The sequence below is a fragment of the Mobula birostris genome, chromosome 1 (genome assembly GCF_030028105.1).
Source record: "Mobula birostris isolate sMobBir1 chromosome 1, sMobBir1.hap1, whole genome shotgun sequence".
NCBI classification, from domain to species: domain Eukaryota; kingdom Metazoa; phylum Chordata; class Chondrichthyes; order Myliobatiformes; family Myliobatidae; genus Mobula; species Mobula birostris.
Window position 1 is genome coordinate 133,358,444 of NC_092370.1, and position 12,947 is coordinate 133,371,390.

The following is a 12,947-nucleotide window of genomic DNA, read 5'->3' on the forward strand; positions in this document are numbered from 1 at the left end:
TGAAGCCACACTCAGGTTGGAGGAACAACACCTTATATTCCGTCTGAGTAGCCTCCAACCTGATGGCATGAACATCGACTTCTCTAACTTCCGCTAATGCCCCACCTCCCCCTCGTACCCCATCTGTTACTCATTTTTATGCACACATTCTTTCTCTCACTCTCCTTTTTCTCCCTCTGTCCCTCTGAATATACCTCTTGCCCATCCTCTGGGTTCCCCCCCCCCCCGTCTTTCTTCCCGGACCTCCTGTCCCATGATCCTCTCGTATCCCCTTTTGCCTATCACCTGTCCAGCTCTTGGCTCTATCCCTCCCCCTCCTGTCTTCTCCTATCATTTTGGATCTCCCCCTCCCCTTCCAACTTTCAAATCCCTTACTCACTCTTCCTTCAGTTAGTCCTGACGAAGGGTCTCGGCCTGAAACGTCGACTGCACCTCTTCCTACAGATGCTGCCTGGCCTGCTGCGTTCACCAGCAACTTTGATGTGTGTTGCTTGACAGAGTGCAGAGAAGGTTTACAAGGATGTTGCTGGGACTTGAGAAACTCAGTCACAGAGAAAGGTTGAATAGGTTAGGACTTTATTCCCTGGAGTGTAGAAGAATGAGGGGAGATTTGATAGAGGTATATAAAATTATGATGGGTATAGATAGAGTGAATACAAGTAGGCTTTTTCCACTGAGGCAAGGGGAGAAAAAAACCAGAGGACATGGGTTAAGGGTGAGGGGGGAAAAGTTTAAAGGGAACATTGGGGGGGCTTCTTCACACAGAGAGTGGTGGGAGTATGGAATGAGCTGCCAGATGAGGTGGTAAATGCGGGTTCTTTTTTAACATTTAAGAATAAGTTGGACAGATACATGGATGGGAGATGTATGGAGGGATATGGTCTGTGTGCAGGTCAGTGGGACTAGGCAGAAAATGGTTCAGCACAGCCAAGAAGGGCCAAAAGGCCTGTTTCTGTGCTGTAGTTTCTATGGTTCCTATGGACATGTGATTAGGAGAGAGGAGTTAGAATGCACAGTAACTATGGGAAAGATTGAAGGGAAGAAAGCAAGCAGAAGACAAAGACAAATGATGATGGAGACAGCAGCCAGAGAACTGGAAATGAATACCAATGAATTGATCCACTTGACCCGAAACAGGAGTGTGTGGGCACGGCACTTGATGATGATGAGAGCTAGACCTTTGTCTTTGTTAAAAAGTAGAGGAAAAGAATTTTAACAAAGACAAAGGTCTCGCTCTAAGTAAGAACTCAATTCGATTGTACACAAGGTGGGAGAGCAGAAACCTGATTGGATGAGGACTAACCAATCAGAAGGGTATAAATACCATCAGATTAGACATACCCAAGCATCAACAGGGAGGGGAAAGAGAGGCATTTATACAAATACAAAAGAGTGCTGCAGGTACTAGGGTAGGTAGTGGATAGAGAAGAGAGGAAACTGTGTGGACTAGGTTAAGGCTGGGGGACTGTGCATTAAACAAAACATTGTAAATGATAGGGAAACACCAGACAGGATTGTGTGAGGAATGTCAGGAAGAGGAGTCAGTAGAACATGTAGTTCTGAGTTGCAGGAAGTATGGGATACCGAGAGAGATGATGAGAATTAATCTGAAGGAATTGAGGGTGCAGGAATTCACATTAAAAGGGTTGCTGGGCATGGGTGAGAGCACAGGTCAGGGTATTTTTAGCTTCCTTAAGGGGTCCAGGGTTTTTTTTATATAGGATATGATGGATAAGCGGGAATAGGGTACTAGGGTGGCCAAAGATGGGAGGATAAAGTGTAGGTTAGGGTGTGTGTGAGTGTGAGAGTGAGTGTGAGAGAGTGAGAGTGAGAGAGTGAGAGTGAGAGTGGGTGAAAGGATTTAGAATGCAAGTCTATTGCACACTCCGGAGCAGAAGGTGGCGGTAATGCACCATAAAGCTGGGTGCCAACTGCCGTAAAACAAGATGGAGAAGAAGAAGAAAAAGAATGCCCAAGCATCATCCCTGATGAGGATGGCAGAGTTTGCCATCGAAACATCAGATATAATCAATACCTGTATGCGGCTGGAAGCTCAATCAGAGTTTATTCATCATGTTTAATTTCCTAATTCTACTTTCTATGAATTACTTTCCTAATTCATAGCTTGACATGCAAAAATGGAAAAGTTGCTGATCCAAACAAAAGATATGGGAGGGCAAAAGCTTGTCAACAAGATACCTTTTCAAGAGAGGGGGAAGAAGGGCTCTAAAAGAATGAGTGATTTATGAAGGAAATTCCGGAGGGGAGGCCCTGGTAGATGAACAAAACGCAGCCAAAGAAGAGGGCTTACATGGCAGAATGAATTCATAGGGTTGGATACTGTAAGTTACGGTTGGGGATAGTTAAGAGTCACGGAGTCACAAAGCAATACAGCACAGATACAGTCCTGTCAGCCCAATGAATCCATGTCGGATGTGCTGCCCACCCAACTAGTCCCAATTTCCTGCATTAGGGCCATATCCCCCCAAGCCCCATCATTCCATGTACCTTCCCACATGCATTTTATATGATGCTCTTACACCTGCCTCAAAAACTCCCTCTGGCAGCTCTTTCCTTACTCTCACCACCCTCTGCATGAAAAAGTTGTGCCTCCGTCCTTTCAAAAACTTTCCTTCTCACCCTAAACCTTTGCTCCCTATTTTTGGACTCTTCTAACCTGGGGGATAAAAAAAAAAGACTGTTGGCATCCATCTTATCTATGCCTCTCATAATTTTAAACAATACAAGGGGCTATGATATTCAAGTAAGAAATGTTGTGTCAGCCAATCAGGATGGTGGAAATGGGAGAAAGTTCGAGACAGCGGGGCAGAGAGAGGTTTGTGACGGACAGTCTGGTTCACAAGTTTATTTTGGCAGGAGCTGCAGAGAGGACAGGAAGGAAGACGGCTGAGGGTGCCGTGGGAAGCAGCGTCCCTGTTGCACAAGGTGCTTTGTTCAGATGAATGGCTCCAAGGCAAAGGGCCAATACTCCTGAGAGAGTACCCGCTTCTTCAAGATAGATCTTGAGCGATGTTTGGGACGCAGTGTGTGCTTTCATGCAGGCCATGGGTCCAGCATGAGAGTTAAAAACAACACCAGTATAAGCTCCAATTTTATCTGCATATTTGAACTAGGTTAACTGTAATGGGTGCTTTTATTTATTTTTTCCTTTTCTTTTTCTTACGAACTATTTGATAAAGCTGAAATTTGTAAATATACTTTCTATATAATTTTATGCCATGTACAATTTGTTATTTCTTGCTGACCAACAATCATGTAAAGGCAGTATTTACACAGCATTCGCTCAAATCAAGGTTTCTTTAATCAGAACATCAGGGCGTTCCAGCTTGGTTGTACCCCAAATCATACCAACTCTAGACACCTATTGTTAATGAAAGGTGGCCTTCTCACCGCTGAGTCCTGTGGCTGTTAGCAGGGCCGGCAACGAGCCAAATTTCCACACGAGCCTGGTGAGGGGACTTCAATAACAATGCCAGCTCTTAAAATGTTAAAGAACTGTATGCTCTGTTCACAAGACTTATTCACTTTAAGACTTAAAAGCAGCAGGTTGCAACAAAATACATTTAAGTCAACTTAATTAAAACAGAAGGAAAATTATCTTGGACTTGTATTTATCCACAGCTCTTCCTTAAACAGATGTGCTTTATTGTGACTGCAGCAGATACAGAACACAGATTAGTTTACTTTCTAACATTGGATACCACAAAACGGCCAATAACAGAATACAACAGCCCAAAGCTCAAATTAGGGGGAACTGTCAGCTTTTATTCAGAAAATTCATGAACCAAAATTTAGAACAGTGTTAAAACCTTCAGTAACTTGCATTTTGGATCTTCTCGTTTTCTCCAAACCTTAAGTTTGGAGAAAGTAGGAGGAGCCATTGGCACTCAAATGGGCCCCAGCTTCGTCTGCCTTTTCACAGGCTACATGGAACAGTCCATCCCCTGACGGCTGCACTGGTGCTGCTTTCTGCACCCATGCTGAACTCGTTAACTTCATCGATTTTGCCTCCAGCTTCCACCACGCCTTCTAATTTACTTGTCCATCTCAACACCTCTCTCTAGAGACACACTAACTACCGATACTTTTCACAAGCCTACCGACTCTCACAGCGACCTTGACTATACTTCTCCTCACCCTGTCACTTGTAAAAATGCTATACCCTTTTCTCAGTTTCCCTGTTTCTGCTGCATCTGTTCTCAGGATCAGGCTTTCATCACCTTTTTCAACGAACAGGGTTTCCCTTCCTCTTCCACTGATGCAGCCCTCACCCATATCTCTTCCATTTCCCACACATCTGCCCTCACCGTATCTCTCCAATGCTACTGCAGGGATAGAGTTCCTCTGTCCTTACTTACTGTACCACCTCAAGAGTCTCCATATTCAGCACATCATTTTCTGTATCTTCTGCCATCTACAACAGGATCCTACCACTAAAGCACATCTTTGTCTCCCCTCCGACTTTCCAATTTCCACAGTGATTGCTCTTTATGCAACTCACTTGTCTATTTGTCCCTCTCCACTGAGTGTGGAGTAGTAGGTAAGGACAAAGCGAACTGTATCCCTGTTATTGCTGTGGGAGGATAGGGTGAGGGCAGATGTGCAGGAAATGCAGATGTAAGTGAGGACATCGTCGATGGTGGTGGAAAGGGATCCTCTTCTTTGTTACTGCCTTCTCCCTTATCCTCATTGATCTTGCTCCTAGCACCTATCTCTACAGACAAGGCAAGTGTTATAGTTGCCCTTACACCTTCTTAGTCACCACCATTCAGGGCCCCAAAATAATTCTTCCAGGTGAGGCAACACTTAACTGACAGTCTATCAGGGTTATGTGCTCTGCTTGGAGAGGATCTTTTGCTCCTTCTACCACAAAAAGGTGGGTTTTCCTGGTGGCCACCCATTTAAATATGACCCCATTCCAGTATGGTGGTACATAATTTCCACTACTACTACAAGGAGGGCACACTCAGGTTGTAACATCTCAGATTCCGTCTGGATAGCCTCCGACCCAACCGCATGAACACTGATTTCTTAAACTTCCAGTGATTTGTCTCCCTCCTCCTCTCTTTTTCCATCCCTGATTCTGGCTACCTTTCTCTTTTCCTCACCTGACCATCACCTCCCTCTGATACCCCTCCATCTTCCCTTTCTCCCATGGTTCACTCTCCTCTCCTATCAGACTCCTCCTTCTTCAGCCCTTTACCATTTCTCCCTTTCATCTTCCAGCTTCTCACTTCATCCCCAATCCCACACCCACCCAACCACCTTCCTCCTCACCTGGTCTCACCTACCATCTGTCAGCTTATACTCCTTCCCTAACCTCCACATTCTTAATCTGGCCTCTTCCCCTATCCTTCCTGTCCTGATGAGGGTCTTGGCCAAAAACATTAACTGTTTATTCGTCAAAGGATGATCTCTGACTTGCTAAATTCTTCAGCACAGTGGGTTAAATTGCTAAGGAACAAAAATATCAAGTTCAGCCATCTTTACCTGTCTGTAACAGAAGTGAGGGATCGTAATATTGCATTGAAGAATCTTGTCAACTCCTTCTGTAGCTTCTGTCTTACAAGAGTATCAACTTCATCCATTTCACCTTGAGCTGGTGATTCGGTCTGCACCAGTAAATTCAGAAGTGAACTGCTTTCCTATCACATCAACAAAATACCAACAAAGAGTGAGTCAAGTGTCAAATTTCTTTAAACTTTCAACCTGACAATACAGATGACGATTATCGATGTCTATTCATACCAGCTCTGTCATAATATTAATAATTCAATTACAGAGCTTGGTAGCAGAATCATAAAACCTTCAAAGAGCGGGAGGGAGTTTTCTACATTTGCATTTCTGATCCACTGACATGACATTTTTTTGCCCCGCACATAAAAAACAAAATAACTTTTTTCCAATTTACTTAAGAGATACAGCACAGGATAGGTTATCCTGGCCCAGCGAGTTGCACCACCCAGAAACCAATCTATTTAACACTAGACTAATCAAAGGACAATTTAGACTGACCAATTAACCTACTAACCAGTGCATCTTTGGACTGTGGGAGGTAACCGGAGCATCTGGAGGAAACCCGCATATTCACGGAAAGAACATACAAACTCCTTAGAGGTGGTGTCAGAATTAAATTCTGAACTTCGATGCCGAGAGCTGTAATAGCATCATGCTAAACGCCAGCTAACATGGTGCCCTCTGGTTCATTCCTATTTGTTCTTTCAAACAGAATATGATTCATTATTCAATTCATCCTTCAGAGAATACATGAATATTTAATTTCACAAACTCACCATCATCTGAGAGAAGTATGTATGAGATCAATATTTTATTCTCTATTTACACTATGTGTTTATGGTATTTTATTATGTACTGCTGCTACAAAACAAACCATGATATATGTTAGTGGTAATAAACCGGATTCTAATTTTCTTGGCAACTCTTGCTATTCCAAACATGCACAGAATTCATACTTAATGAGAAATGGAAACAGAAAAAAATGAGCTTAAAATGAAACATACTGCATTATAACCGTACATCTGGCATTAATAACATCCTAACATCAGGTGTAAAGTACTTTGGTGATGCCAGCAACTTTCAACACTAATTAACTTCCAAAACTCCACCATGGACGATTCCAAGCCAGGCTGCGAAAGCAGGAGGGTTGGGCACGGAAAGAGCAACCCCATCCCATGAAAACCCAGAACTACAGAAATGCCAACAGAAGCTCCAAAGGCTTCACCCCCGGGGAAGGAAGGCTCTTCGCCTCGATGACGTATGAAGTCCCGTGGTGAAAGTGGAAGCCACAGGGCTGATCAACCTTTGGCCGAGGACAGAGGACTCTAGCGGGCTACTGCCTGCTGCCTATGCCCCAGTAGGGGTGATGTGCTTAAGAAAATTAATTTCCAGAGTTTTCTATAAGTCTGCTTTGATCACTTGGAATAAGGACACAAAATACTGCCAGTGAGGGTGACATGGTAGTACAGCGATTAGCACAACATTTTACAGTGCAAGCAACCCGGGCTCATCTCCTGCCACTGCCTGTAAGGAATTTGTACGTTCTACCTATAAATGTGTGGGTTTCCCCGAGTGCTTCGGTTTCTTCCCCCAGTCCATAGATGTACCAGTTGGTAGGTTAATTGGTCATGATAAACTGTCCCATGATTAGACTAGAATTAAATCTGGGGATTGCTGGGCTGCATGCCTCGAAGGGCTAGAACAGCCTATTCCATGCTGTATCTCAATTTTAAAAAGATTAAATTAAAAATTAAAACAAATTTTCTGACTGCTTGGCAGCTGAGGCAGCATCTGTGTAGAGCAAAATTATTTACTGCTTGAGGGCAATTATTTTTCAATAAAACTTCACTGAAGAATTTTGCTTGTTAACAGCAATGAAATATAATCTCATTGAAATCTATCAAGTAATGAAAGGCCTAGACAGAGTGGACATAGAGAGAATGTTCCCTTTAGCGGGGGAGTTTAGGACCAGAGGGCACAGCCTCAAAACAGAAGAACATCCCTTTAGAAAGAGATGAGGATGAATTGCTTTAGCACTAGCGGTGGTGAATCTGTGGAATTCTTTGCCACAGATGGCTGCGGATGCCAAGTCAATAGGTGTATTTAAAGCAGAATTTGATAAGCTCTTCATTGGTAAGAGCATCAAAGGTTACGGGGAGAAGGTAGGAGAATGGGGATGAGAAAGGTAATAAATCAGCCATGATGGAACAGCAAAGTCAATCAAGGGGCCCAGTGGCTTTATTCAGATCCTACGTCTTTATGTTCTCAATCTTTTACAGTCACCATCAAGAATGAATATTAAACTATGCTGATTCTGAACGAGCACAAGCAGGATAAAAATCTGATTTTAAAACACCTTCAAGTAAAAAAAATCCTCCCAAAGATTCATGCATAGAAGGGAACATTAACATAGCAAATGCAAAACTGAGATTTTCTGAGATTGATTAGAGGTAAAGATTTTTAGAAACAACAGAAGGTTAATGAAGTAGGTAGATTGCATTTCAACTGATTTACGAATTTATCATGTTCATACTGCTAAAAGTAATAGAGGCCAGGCTCCAGAGAGAAATTTGAAACAAACAGAAAGTTCCAGAAGTGTACTTCAGATAAGTCAGCACCTGTGGAGAGAGAAACGGAGATAACACCACTTCCAATTGATGACCTTTCAACATTCCTTACTTTAGAGCTGCTATCTGACGTGCTGAAAATCTCCAGCATCTTACATAGATGAGAGGAGGCTTTCATGATCCCGAACAATTCTTGATATGTAGATTACGGGACAAAGTACAAGGTAGTGGGTGATATGTGAAACTGGGAGAGGGGTAGAGGTGAAGTAAAGAACTGGGAAGTTGATAGGTGAGAGAGATAAAGGGCTGAAGAGAGGGAATCTGATAGCAGAGGGTAGAAGACCATGGAAAAAAGGGAAGGGGGAGGAGCACTAGGAGGTGACGGGCAAAGATAATAAGGTGAAGAAGCTTTCCCAGCCAAAAGCACATTCCATCACCACTTACAACACTATTATACTGTTCAACACTATTATAAAGTTCATTCCATCACCACTTACAACACTATTATACTGCAGATGCAAAGTCATATGATCCATTTCTGGCTTTCACTTCAAAGAAATCTTATCCATAGGATTAATTAGGATAAAGCTGTGTTGCGGAAACATGGACAGCAGCCAGGAGGGAAGGAGACAGATATTACGCCACAAAATCTAGGATAGTTCTATCCCCAGAAGACAATTGGCAAAGTGAAATCACTCAGACTGTATGAGTTTCCTGGATACTTAGTACAGATCGTGTCTTAAGATTGAGCACAATGGACACTGAGGAAATACAGGCCCTTTAAATTCACAGATTCTGAACTAGAACCTAAGGTACTTCATGAGTGCAATTTATCTCTGCTGAAGCCTGCAATATTGCATTATTTACAGATTGTTCGGTACTCATCACCTTCACTAATACAGAAGTCCCTACCCCATAGGGTAGATTATCAGTGCTACTGTGAACAAGATACTCTGAAGGTAGAAGAAAGGTAATTTGGGGTGGCCTAAAATAACCCTGAGATTGGAAAGTTGAGTGAACCAGTTACTTTGAGCTCTACTGAAGAACAAACAAGGCACGGACTGGTTGCAGAATGACCAGCTTTCATTGACGACTACTTTGGAAAACATAAGTTTCCACAGCCATTGCTTCTCTGGAGAACCAAAGGTAAGATTGTGTGCATTAGCAAATTTAGTGAGGATTGTCCATTGAATGGGAGTACCTATACAACTCATCTCATGGAGTTTGAGAGTTTTACTCTGTTTCTGGGACTGATACTCCCATTTCAATAAAGTCCAACATGATGACAGCGAAACACTCCATATTAACTAGTACCCAATCACAATGTAATTCAATAGATATTTCTGTGGTCAATAGAAATAATTTTCAGTATGAGTTGTCAGCCTGCTCAGCAGTTTGAACTTCCACCATCACTTTTAAACAAAAATATTAGAGGATGAACACCATCATGTTTATACAGTTCATTTGTACAGACAATACCCTAAACTTGCACTGCACAAGAACAAACACAGTTAGGTCTAAATCCACTGCGGAAAACTTTCCATTGGCAAAAACACACATTTGAACTATTCAAGGTTCTGAAAGAATTACTGGAATATACTATGTGACTTGGAAGACATATTCCATTTCAGGCAGACACATTATTTTTCATTTGCATTGTGCTGAAAAAAACATGTTATTCTTTCTAATTTCTTTGCTATCTGCTTTCTACCTGCCCTTTGATAATTTCAAAAGGTCTCAGCTTTCTCACTTCTGTAGGAGGAGCTCAAAATAGTTCAGAATTACTGATAATAACATGGTATGCAATCTCATACTAACCTTGCAAATTTTTTCTGCACCTTCTCTGTACTTCTATGTTCCTTTGTGAAATAAAGGCTATTGTTGTATTAAAATAATATGCTTCGATAGGTGAGGATATGACTGGTTAGTTTGTGATTATAGGGTGCGTTATACAGATCATTATTGACTGATATTAAGCTAAAAATTCAGTGTAATGAAATGGCTGCAAAGCAGATGACTGTCATGCACACTGCTTAGGAAAGTGCACCTAAAAGACATTTAAGAAAAGAAAAATATTAAAAGATCAGCTTTATTTGTCACGTACATCAAAACATACATTGAAATGTATCGTTTGCGACAAATCAAATTAGCATGGATTGTGCTGGAAGGCAGCCGCAAGTGTTGCCACAATTCTAGTGCCCACAGCTCACTAACACTACCTGTAGATCTTTGAAATGTAGGAGGAAATCCATGCGGTCACAGGAAGGACGTACACACTGCTTACAGACAGTGCCAGGAATCAACCCCTTATCAATGATCGCTGGCACTGTAAACTGATTATGCTAACCACTGCGCTACCATGCCAACTTTAATTTCAAGAATTGTAAGATTATGAATTTAATATAGTGTTAAACAGAAGATAAAGTAATGTTGTGTAAAACTGATAATAAACAAAGTTCGCTTTTTGAAAGACAAGATGATCGAGTGTCAAGGCATTCAAGCTATTTACAAGACAAAAGATTGTTAAATATTACCTTAGCTTAGGAAGAATGTTGATTAAAAATATCAAAGGCTCTTAAAATCTTAATTATTTTAAGGCAGAGAATGGAATGAAATGCAAGGTACAGAAAATAAAGATAATAAATCAAAAACATCAAAGATTCTGTAAATGCTAAAAATATAAAACAAAACACAAAATGCTGGAGGAAATCAGCAGATCAGGCTGCATCATGGAAGTGAACATAGGTCAACATTTTGGACTGAGACCCTTCTTCATGACTGGAAAGGAAGGGGGAAGATGCCAGAATAAAGAAGTTTGGGGAGCGCAAGGAGGCTAGCTAGAAGGTGATAAGTGGGAAAGCTAAAAGGCTGGAGAGAAAGAAATCTGATAGGAAATGAGGAAAAGGGAAGCAAGGGCACCAGGGAGAGGTGGCAGACAGGTGAGAAGAGGCAAGCAGCCAGGATGGGGAATAGAAGAGGAGAGGGGAAGGGAATTTATTTATTTTTTTATATGACGGAAGGAGAAATCAATATTCATACCATTAGATAAGAGACTACTCAGACGTAATAAGGTGTTGCTCCTCTATCCTGAGGGAGGCCATGGACCAACACGTTGGAACAGGAAGGGGAATTAAACTGTTTGGTCATTGGGAAGTTCCGCCTTTGGCGAATGGAGCAGAGGGGGTCGACAAAGTATGACATGTCATATGAAAACAAAAATCAGCCTGAACCCAAGTGGCAGAGAATTTATAAAAAAAAAACTAGGATAAACCAAAAGTGGAACAACACTAACTAAAGGATTGTAAACTTGTTAAAAGTGGGAGACAAAGAGTTTGCTCAGACCTTTTCAAGAATTTCTGTACATAACCATTCAAATGTATACTAAGTTGTTGTTACAGCAAATCTGAAAGGTTACAACAGAGACAAGCTAATCAAGACTCTGCTGAAGGGCGTTGGCCTGAAACATCAACTATCCTCTTTTCCAAAGATGCTGTCTGGCCTGCTGAGTTTCTCCAGCATTTTGTGTGTCTTGCTTGGATTTCCAGCATCTGCAGATTGTCTCTTGTTTGCAGCTAATTAAGCTAAAACCAGCACTTGGTCAGCGAGAAAGAAGAACTTATAGGAACCCAATGTTAACTTTTGCCCAACATTTTGACCTAAGGAAATTAAGAGGCAAAAAATAGTAGTCAATGGGAACCTGCTGCCTGCTCCTAATTTTTGCAACACAAAGTACTGGAGGATCTAAGCAGGTCAAGCAGCATCTATAGAGAAGAATAAACTTTCAACATTTCGGGCGTTTGACCCTTAGTCAAGCCAATCCTGATGAAGGGTCTTGGCCTGAGTTGTTGATCTTCTATTCCTCTCCCTACATGCTGCCTGACCTGCTGAGTTCCTTGTGTGTTAGTCTGGATTTCCAGCATAAGCAGAATTGTTTGTGTCTATAATCAGTGCACAATAACCTCTCTTTTTTAAAGAAACTGAAATTATTTCACTGATAAAGTTTGCCGTTGAATCTTTAGAAAGTCCCAGTGAGTAAAACTGGGCCACTTTGTTTACAACCGAAGACTATTGCAAACAATTTATAGTTTTTATTTATTCCTTCCTAAATTCAGATGTTATCTATTTTTTAATTGATCATACATTCATGAGTATTAATCTATTTTTATACTATAAGTATTAATTAGATTTTGCTACTGTACCTGTTTAACCAGGAGATCCAGGAGTGAGCTTAGATATTTGGCATTTGGAGCATCTCTTTGAGCTATCAAGGTTTTGGTTAGGAAAACAACAACATCAGCCAAAAGCTTCTCATCTTCAGCACAGGCTGGAAGAACTTGTAAAAACCTGGAACATAATTAATGACAATTGTATGACATTTCAAACCAAGGCAGCTAATGGAACAAAGCAAGAGTTTAATTTTCAATACATGTGATCTTGCATTATTTTTGAAATGGCAGCTTTAGTCCTAACAAAATTAAGAGGCGAAAATAAACCTCAAGCTTAAATTATTAAAAAAAATGGGAATTCCAATCCTTCAGAGTTTTTTTTTAAGCTGTCAATGTAATCCATGGTCCCTTAGTTATGCATTTCACTGAAAACAACAACCCTACCAAAAGTTCCAGATGCACGCAGGACCTGTAGCATTATGAATTACTCTGATATTGATCGACAATATTTGGGTAATGAGTAAAGTGTGTGCGTGAGTGAGGAGCAGACAGCAGAAGGCAGCATGAAGGGAACAGTGACAACACTTGAAGAACAGTGATCGCGACTCATTATGTAGAAAACGGAGATATGCAAGTTAAGTTTTAAATGGACCTAAAATGGAAGAGGGCTAACTAC

At 41.4% G+C, this 12,947-nt stretch overlaps 1 protein-coding gene across 5 annotated transcripts in view; it reads right to left on the bottom strand.

Annotated features, from left to right (window-relative positions):
- rttn (rotatin) overlaps positions 1 to 12,947 on the bottom strand; it is a 255,727-nt gene that overhangs the window by 130,526 nt on the left and 112,254 nt on the right. For all 5 annotated transcript variants that reach the window (XM_072262511.1, XM_072262520.1, XM_072262502.1 and 2 more), the window contains 2 exons: positions 12,305 to 12,449; positions 5,512 to 5,666 (listed from right to left, as the gene is read on the bottom strand). In XM_072262511.1, the coding sequence (XP_072118612.1) occupies positions 5,512 to 5,666; positions 12,305 to 12,449 (300 nt within the window). The remainder of the gene's footprint in view (positions 1 to 5,511; positions 5,667 to 12,304; positions 12,450 to 12,947) is intronic.